Genomic DNA, 10,134 nt, shown 5'->3' with positions numbered 1-10,134 from the left:
CAGAAACAAAGTTATTATAAAGACACGTAAAGTTCCCCCATTTACTAAATTTGCAGCCGAATTGATCTATATATCTACAAGTCCTTTTCGTCATGTTCCAGTTCTGTTTTCAGAATATAATAAATTTGGCTGGCACTTTTTTTTTTAATTTAAGGTTATTTTGGGATGGAACCAATAGACCTACTAAGGTGAATGCCCACTTTGTTGTCTTTAGATCTCCAGCAGTCCACAGCTTGTCTCTACTCCATTCCCCATGCTGCTCTTTTCATCTGCATTAGCTGCAGAATCTTGAATGGCATTCCTTGAGCCACTGGGTGTCACATTATTGTGGTCTATATCTTCTGCCACCCTGGGTTCTGTCTCCTCTTCTCCACCTGTGCTTTTCCCTTGCAGACTGGCTTCTGTATGTGTCTTCTGGTGCTTGCTGAGATGGTCACTACGTGTAAAGCGTTTGTTGCACAGGAGACATGTGAACTTCTTCTCCCTTGTATGGGTTCGCACGTGACGCTCAAGCTCATCTGAGCGTGTGAATCGCTTCCCACAAAACAGCCAGTTGCAGACAAAGGGACGTTCGCCTGTATGCCAGCGCAGGTGAGCTTTCAGGTGGGAGGCCTTGCCATAGACTTTCCCACAGCCTGGGATGTGACAGCTGTGCACTGGCTTCTTCCGCAGAGAGGCAGCAGATGAGCCAAGCCGTTCCAGCTCCTGGCAGTTAGGACAGTCACAGGAAGACCTACCAGATGCGGAACTACCTCCATAACCCCCAGATGCCCGGGCCTGCTTCAGCCCCATAGGGTTCTCCATGAGTCCGGTGCTGGGCACTGACTTTGACTTGTACATGTCCTGTGGTAGCATGTGCTGTGAGGGCTGGAGAAGGTGTGAGGAGGAGCCCAGACCCACAGAAGGGTAGGGAGTCGGGCTGAGAGAACTGAAGTCAGAACTGTAGCTTGGGAGCTGGGGATTGAGAGAGGCCTGAGGTGGCACTGGCTGGAGGGAGGGCTGAAGATTGTCACTCTGAGGCTGTGCAACACTCAACCAATTGGAGTTTGGGTGGACATCCCACCAAGATGAGCTAGCATTTGCAGGGGGGGTTGTAATGCCAGGGATGCCGGCCTTGTACCATGAACCATATGAATGCGTCATATCCAGTGATGTGTAGACACTGGTCAAACAGTCTGCTGTTGCATGAGCCTTTGACACTAGTGATGGATCCTGAGATGCAGTGGAAGTCTGAAAGGAGTGGGAAAAGGGATTGTACTCGGAGCCATAGCCTCCTGCTGGTGGTGGAGGGCTTCCAGCTGGACTGAGCAGGCTACCACCTGCACCAAATGGGCTGGTATAGGATTCAGGTAAACCCTCACTGGCTCTGGCATTCTTAGGTGACTGGAGGTCCGAACTCATGCTAGATGTTTTTTTCACCATGGCAGTGCTTCCCCCTTTACTAGGAGAGGAAGAATCATGGACTGGACTGGTGCTACTGAATTTGTTGCAAGTTGCAGTTAGCATAGCTAAGGGACTGGATCCATAACGTGCCTCCTCCTGGGAACAGAAACAAGAGTGCATAGATTGAGGATATAACCACCACTACCTGTGTAGTTACGCTACACTTTTCCTTGTCCCTTCTCCTGACTGACTTAACCCAGCAAGCATATTAAATCCAGCAGTTTACCTTTTTTTCTTTACTGCTTGACAGTGTTTCTTGGCAATCATTTGCTTTGCCCTGTTTGACAGGTGGGTTTTAATATTCAACACTTTGTTGTTCTTATCACACAAAAAAATGACAGCACGTACTCTGTCAAATCAGCTGCAATTTTTCCATAGACAACTATGGTTTAATAGTTACATCAGCACAGATTGGGAACTAGTTAAAATTGCTAATATACCAGTAATAGGATATTTTAATAGAAAAAGCTTCAGTGCTGCCCTCTAAATATTGTGAGTATAAACAATTGGTCTGTTTTGTAAATCATCCTGTCAAAGTAGATTAACAACCAGTGGTATTCTGAGAACGGGTATAGGCAACCAGAAAAAAGCGCTGACAGAGTTGTTACTCATTATGGAATACATATAAAAATATACATGACAGAGGACACAAGTCTTTTCAGTTTAGAGAGCATTCTGAATCTTCTCAAACTGCTTTGAGTGGTACATTTTTTTCAGTGGGTGACATAAAAGTGCACTGAAGAGTCCAAAGATGACTTAGATGAAACCTAATGAAAAGTGGTTCATTCTGCTACTGTGTGGATTTTACTGGTAACATTTTATCTAGGCTAATTATTACATGACCACCTTGACATTTTTCCAGTTCGCTGAGTAGCTATTTAACATCTACTCACACCTACAGTGTTACAATTATTTGAAAGAGGGTGGTGTTTTCCATGTTGTTTTCCATCCCTTCATAATTGCATTTACTTAAAAAAGACAACATGTAACCCACTCTCAACAGTCTGGAAAATATAAACACTTTTAGAGATAATTAGTACTGTTATATTTTCTGAGTGACACCATAGACCTACTGATTTACAATTTATGATATTCCTACTACAATCAGTTAGCTTCCTTGCAAACAAAAACATACTCACGATATTTTTGTACAATTCAATTTGTATCTATTACGACAATCTTTGTAATGCCAGACATAGACGTATCGAAGCCACATAATTCATGACAGTTTTGAAGCGGATTTTGAAGTTTTGAATGTGGGCTAATTAGTATCGAATAATCTTTCAGTATGCGTGTGGACCGCAATTTACGGAAAGTGTGTAAACGTCAATTTACCAATTCAGAAGCTCAGCTGAGAGTCGACGAGTTAACTCATCAAATGTTCACTTTGAAATCCTGAAATTCCCTCGCTGTCAGCTATCCCTTTACTGTCCACAAGGTAAACTAATAATGCATAGACTGTAGTATTTGCATTACGTGTTCTGCGCCAGATTTCAAAGTAAAAGCAATGTCTTAGAGAGGTAAAACGGTCTGGAGTAAAACTTTTGTTTGAGAGACAACTGCTAGCCACAGTGGTGATTTTGGGACGGAATTATTTTTGATAAACCACATAGCTTTATGACCGCACGTTCCGAGCTGGGCATAGCCATATAGCCGAAAAATTAACGATTGATTTTTGGCTCAGTGGTACTCATCATCCTTTGCCCAGGTCAGTATATACAAAGTTTGACATAAATAGCCTAAGGAATTCCACATCTGTACGAGAGGTGTAGTATAAAGACACGGACATCTGTCTCCAACAAGCCTCAAGTTAAAGCCTACTTGTTTGTACTGAGATTCCTAAACAACACACAGGATATTATGAAATGAAATGACTGAAACTGAAGTTAGAATAGCCCATGGCAAAGTATATTCCATACCTCCAAAACCGATGCGGCCATCCCTGAGAAACAAATCCCAAGAGTTTGGATTTAGGAGTATCAGCTCACAGTCACGGTACAGTATGTCTACAGCAAGTTAGGCACGAGAGCAGAGACCTCTATGGGGAAACAGAGGACCCGCCTCCTAATTACAGGGTTCGGACTCTTTGAAGCACCGCCAACTGGCAGTAAAAAGAGAGGACGAAGAGGAATAAAATTACGGAGATATAATAAGAGGAGAGAGGAATGGGTATGATGCGCCACTCCTTCTACACTGGAACACACTGGATGGATGGGCATTAAAACGCAACCAAACGAATAAAACGCAATCGAATAACTGTACGTTAGTTTAGAAGGTATGACGTATCAGTTAAAGGTTTGTAACAGGAAATTCTTGATAACATTGTAGCTAGCAGTTTAGCATAATAGTTGCAGTTTTAGAAATAAATAGTATAAAAACTAATCAATAACCAGATAAAAAAAAAATTAACAGCATCCATAGCATAATCATCCTGAGGGTAATGCTGAAGTTACTATATATAAATATATAAAAGTCAAAAAAGTCACTATAGTCAAAAATTACAAACTAAGGTTCATTGTACGTTATGGTTTCAATCATTTTAGAGCTAATTGTAAGTCAAAGGGAAATAAGATTATTCTGCATACATAAATCAGTGAATAAATCAAGGCCTTTGCGTAATCTTCAATATTTCTCTCTGTGTTTTTACGGTAGCATTTGGTTTATGAAATAAAATAAAGACATGGCAATTACAATAAACTAATCAAAATTGCATGTTTGTAGAAGTAATCTGATGAAATAATAAGGGGATTTTTTTTTCCCTCATTGCGATTTGTCCCTCCAACTCAGTTTCATGACTCTGCATGATCTGTCACATGTGAAATCCATTATTTAAATTGTTTACACAGATTAGTCTATTGCATGCTCCAAGAAGTATTTAAATAAAGGAGGACAGGTCTACTGAAGCATAAAGTATCCTAAACTGTACCTGTTGTTTAGGATATGACTGCCAGAAAGAAAATAATCATGTAACATTGTACCATTACAACGAATGAAAGTATAAGTAAATTGTTACACATCTTTGGTAGTTTGTGTAAACTGTTCTAATTTGATGTTAAAAGAAATTGGTTGTTTATTAGGTCATATGTGGGAAATTCAGTTGTATGTCAAACAACAACAACAACAACAATAATAATAATAATAATAATAATAATAATGATAATAAAACTGTAAATTATATCATGCAGCAAATAATGTTTTTGACAAATGTAAGAATATGAACCAACATTAAGGTTTGTGGTCCACTCCATGTTCTAACAAACAAGAGCTTGTAAAAAACAAATGAAAGAGATTTGAGTTAAGATATTTGTATAAAATAAAGAGCCAGAATTACTCTGATTCCCCATTACATCAAAATTTTAGCTGTTTGTTTTAAGCAGACATGGAGCATGCTGCTGTCAAGTAAACTGTTTCATTTTGGATGCCACTTGGATGTCTAGAGGTATATTTATGTACACCATATGGCTGATATACCAATAACTCTTTTATTTACAGAATATACATTCAGTCAGATCTAGTTTTAACTCTACTTTAAGCTAGCTTTAAACCATTCATCCCAGACATAAACAGCTGAAACTGTCTTCTGGCAGCCTATCTTAGTTTTGAGTGGGCGCCTCTTTTTCAAAATGAAGGGAAAGCAGATTAACGTTGTTTTCAAAACTAAACATGTAATTTCATTCTTTATTTTACTCTCAATTACAATGCATGGTCAGTGCAGGCCTGGTGCTTACAAAAGTTTGGCACTAACATGAGCACACAAACTATAGTTAGCAGTGTGCTCTTTAACTGACCCTTGAGTTTGCCTTTTGCTTACTGTGTCAGACAAAAGTAGCAACTCTGCTTCAAACCTTACTCAGAGAAACTGAGAAATTAGAATTCACTAATTCATTTTGAGATTTATTATTTCTAATGATTTATCCATTTGAGTCTCAGGGGCTCACTTACAGAATTGAGAAAAATCAATATTTTCTATTGTTATTAAAACATGGTTTAAAAAATTCACATTTTTGTGAAAACAAGTGTCTCCTAGTATCACTGAGAGTTTATACATCTCAACTGACACAGTTAAGTTCATTTTTTAAGTTTTTGCCAATATTTCTGCTTTCCCTGAAAAAGTTAACAAACATTACCGTACAAAATTAATGATACTAGTATTGTTTTATATTTTAATCTCTCATTGTGTGGAATGGGTGTTACTTTTCTTTCAGCTGAAATGATCAAAATACCAAAATTATCAGTAAATGTGTTATTATAATTTTTTGATGGAGGGGGGAAAACCAACATCAAAGTTATTGTTACTCCAGTGTTTTGTGCACGCTCAACTTGTAGATGCAAGAGCCCAATTTTTTTAATTATGTTTTATGTGATTAGAGAACAGAGTGGAGGGGATCTGTTTTTTAATATAGAATTTTCTACATCCTCAATTTGCACAAGCCCTCCCATGCAAACCATAACTTTCCAATGCATTCAGTTCATTAAAGAAGTGAACATCAGGTTTAAACAGGATACAGGAGCTACAGTGAACAATTAAGAAGAGCAAGAAAGTAATGTGCAATGACACTAGTGGAAAAGTCCAATTCTGTGGTACCTTTGAAGGAATGAAAGGTTACTGTGTAAAAAAGCAATCCAGGATGGAGTGATTTCACATTTCAGGAAGAAATAATTTAACATATCCAAAAGGAATAAACTCATGGGGGCTAGTTTAAACATGACAACATATAATACACTTCATGCACTAAACCCAGCTGTGTGATGTGTCTGAAAACCACCACTCTTCTGGTACCTGCCCTTGAAATCTGACAGTTTTTGTTGACTTTAGGCAACATGCATAGACTGACCACTTTAAATCCCACACTTTTTAACAGGCAGCCGGATGGAGTGGGCTCCTTACAGGCTACTGCCTCATGGTGAACTAATCAGATCTTATAGACATAATATTATAACTATAATATTTATTTAATAATTATTTAATTATTTAATATTCCTATTTGTGAGAGACAAATTCACTGGAGGATACCTGAAAATTTTAAGAGCAATCCATTGGCACACATCAATCTTGATGTGTGCCAGTGGATGAATTTAAAAGATTTTGACAATTTTTGAAATTACTTTTCAGTTTGGATGGTGTGCTGTTGCTATTTATCAGTCTGTTAATGTTGCTGTACATAGTAGAATTTGTTCTCTAATATTTTGCTAGAATGATTACCAAATACTCCAGCTATTCACTCATGCACTGAATGCAGACTTTATTGTCCACTGCATTTACTGACATTGTGCTCTTCATATCTCTATGCATCAGTTACATTACTGTGACCTGTGCAGTCTTCCTGTTCAGTCACATAGGCTTTCTGGTTGAATGTCTGAATGACCAGGCCTTGTGTTTCATGTCGAAAGTCATAAAGGAGATGTGCAACTGGAGGCTGCATAATGTGACTGATGCTGATGGGGAAAACTAATGCCACATGCTTCACTTCTTTTGCATTGGAGAGGAAACAGAACTCCAAGAAAACCTAGATATGGTAAAAGAGGGCAGGGAGCACCAGGCATGCCCTCGTCAGTTAGATATTGAGCATGTAGACAAGATGTGAATGTGGATAACCTAGGTCTAACCCATCGTCTGAGTGTGCATGCAATACGTTCAAACACTGCTTAGCTGCTGAGCGTTTCAATAACTTGGACTTTACTTGTTAATGGAAGAATTTTGAAATGCATGTGTCTGTGGCAAGTGTAGTAGTAATTGGTAGTTAGTACAATTCTACATTTAGAATATTTCATCCCTTAAGTACTTAAGTGTTTGAATCCAGTGCATTTTTATCTAAGGCCTTCTTCTTTAATTCTCATTTAAGTTCTGTTCTCACCACATCATAATATACATCATAACATAAATTAATCTAAATCCCCATCAGTTTCAAGTGTATTAAGAATACACTATATGTACCCCTGACATGTATTGAAGTTATTCAAAATACTGAGTTTGGTAAATTCATTTTAAATTAATTCCAGCTGTCTGCATTTTAAGGTCAGAGTTGTCTGATTCACTTAATTATATCTGAGGCCTCTTTAAGCTGCTCATGGCAATGAGCTCTCCATGCAGCATACGTTTATGTCTGCATTATGTGTAACGCTGTTGGAGAAGTCTACGTTTCTTAAATGCATTCATTATGACAGAGTATTTTAAGTGCACATGTGGAGTGTCATGTGTTCCTGACATGCAGAATACTCAGTAAGAGATCCATAATGTTAATATTGGTACTCTGCCCAGCACTAGTTCTAATCAAATCTTTCTCTTTCAGAATAAATGAGCACGCACAGGGGCTTTGTTGTCATGCACAAATCCAGATGACATATTCAAATGAATGCATCAACAACTGAATGAATGCATCTGTCTGGCTGAATTATTTCTTTTACTAACACACAGCAGATTGCACTGTAAGTCTAGCGGGTCGTGATGTGGTTGAAACACTGTGGTTATATATGACAAGGAATGTGACTTTTCATAACATTCTGTCTTGTCACTGTATTGTAGAATTGTTTAATTCAGCTGTCTATTCAGATATCACTATCTGATACCAATGCTTGCTAACCCCAAGACCAAGTAAATGCTCAATAGCAGGCATTTGTAGGATAAATAAGCTTTGAGCAGAAGGCATTCTGATATAGCAGTGTTTTGTACACCACAGAGCATCAGTTAGATCCCACTTTCAGATATTAGGTTTTCCAAAAAAGTTTTAGAATTCTTACATAATGTGTGCAGGGACTAGAGTGAAGCACTGAAAGACGAGAAGTTGTGGTAATTTGTGTTAGCAGGTGTACGGTAAAAGACATTTCTGAAGTCTGAAAGTCATTCATAAACTTAAATGCCCCATGTTTTGTGGAATTGAACCACCAAGTAGCCATGTCTATATGCAACGCACATTTTCAGTTGCAAACCTAGTTATCAATTTGAACTCATCAAACTTCATTAACAGCTAACTGGTTCTTGTGGATTTGCCACAATTGCAATTTATATGCCCTTGTGAAAAAACTTCACTTAAACATTATTTTGAGAGTCTAAAACAAAATATCAGACAAAAATTCTTTTATAAGATGTACTAAAAAATACTTATTACTTAAAAGTCTTTACAAATACTTTGGTTTTCTACTATTTAGGAGTAACTTTTGGAATAATTAAAACATACTTGTGGAGAATACTATCTAATACACTTGAATGTGTGGGTTTTACATTTTTGCTGCTTATGCAGACACAGGGGTCAAAGTTCTTAGGGAAACAGCTTGGATAATTGCAATGTAGCAGGTTTGTCTCCTAAGCATGGCAGCTTTTTGCTAATATGACCTTAAGCAAGATTCTTCACCTTGCTCCAGATATCTAGAAATTCCTCATTTGTATATGTTTGCAGGAGAATATGAGCAGGAACAGATGGCATGACAGGGAGAGAGTGGGGTGGTGGTGAGAGCGTTATTAGATGTTGGTTCAATTGCATGTGTAATTGAAAAAAATAAAAGTGAGACACATCAAGGTAAATAACCATTAGAGTACTTATAAAGTCCCAAAATAGAAAAAGAAAAGCCACACCATATGGGAGCAAGAAAGGACTTAGTGGACTTCCTGCCCTCAGACCACCCAACACTGCATCCACACCCTGCTGCTAAAAGAAGGAAATAGCAGTATGTAAAAATATTGGAGGAGAAATTGCCCTTTAACGTCTATCGAAAATGGAAACAAATAAATTAGATGCACAACTGCAGAGTTACAGAACATTGTTAAAACACTTTTGGTTAAATTACATTTTAGCATTGCAACTCTTTTACCATTCATAATATTTAACAAATTACAGAACCCCCCCCCCCCCCTTTTTTTTTTAATTAAAAATATGTCCTGCTATTTCAGCAAACTGTTCTACCTCCATGTAGTTTTTGTAACTTGATTAAACTTTTTGATCTCTGACAGAGACAGGTAGTCAAAACAGTCCACTTCTGACAAGGGTACATACGGCATGAAAACACTCAGAGAGAGAACACCACACAGTCTGCATCTGAAAATAAAAAAGAAACCCTTCCCTTCCCCCGGCAGAGCTGAGCTGGAAGCCACAGCATGCGGTCTTTGTGCACTGCTCTAAATATGGCAGCTTGCCTTGGGAGAGCTCAGCGCGGGCCCCCACAGAGATGGTGCTGTAGGTGTGGCCCCTACAGAGGTGGCTTTTGAGGGCGCCCCTCCCGGACATTCGCGCCCATGCCAGTACCCAAGGGCTCCAGTCTGCCTGACCAGAGCTACCACGAGCAGCCCACGCCACACCACACAATGGAACAAAGCCCCTGCCGGATCAAAAAGGTGCAGCAGGGAAGCTCATTGCCACTGATCAGCACAAAACCAATATAGATACTACACTCACAAAAACAGTCAACATACTTAAACATAAGGTTTTCATTAGACTTTTGGAATAGAAGATAAAATGACAGCAGTGCCCTCATCACTGGGGCTGAATTGCTTTGACTTCTTACAAGACACAGTTGCTAAGGTATCTTTTACTTGTTGAGCACTCTTTGGGTGAGACATGGCAAACGTCATGTGTCCAGTGAAACCACTACCAGAGTGATCATTTGATGAGCCATTCAATTCATGGGTCAAATAACATGTGAAGGTGATATGAACTGCTGTTATGTTGTATATGCAACTGCTGTTATACAAAAATAACA

General features: G+C 38.6%; 1 protein-coding gene across 1 annotated transcript; it reads right to left on the bottom strand.

The window, feature by feature from the left end:
• Nucleotides 1-210: 210 nt before the first annotated feature.
• sp7 (Sp7 transcription factor) lies at nt 211-3,383 on the bottom strand. The gene is made up of 2 exons (XM_030778537.1): nt 3,363-3,383; nt 211-1,539 (listed from the first exon to the last, which is right to left on the bottom strand). The coding sequence occupies exons 1-2, from the start codon at nt 3,381-3,383 to the stop codon at nt 211-213; spliced, it is 1,350 nt and encodes a 449-aa protein (XP_030634397.1).
• Nucleotides 3,384-10,134: the final 6,751 nt, after the last annotated feature.

This window comes from Chanos chanos, chromosome 6, assembly GCF_902362185.1.
Source record: "Chanos chanos chromosome 6, fChaCha1.1, whole genome shotgun sequence".
In the NCBI taxonomy this organism is placed as follows: Eukaryota; Metazoa; Chordata; class Actinopteri; order Gonorynchiformes; family Chanidae; genus Chanos; species Chanos chanos.
Note: the sequence above shows the minus strand (reverse complement) of the source record. Positions and strands in the feature narration are given on the sequence as shown.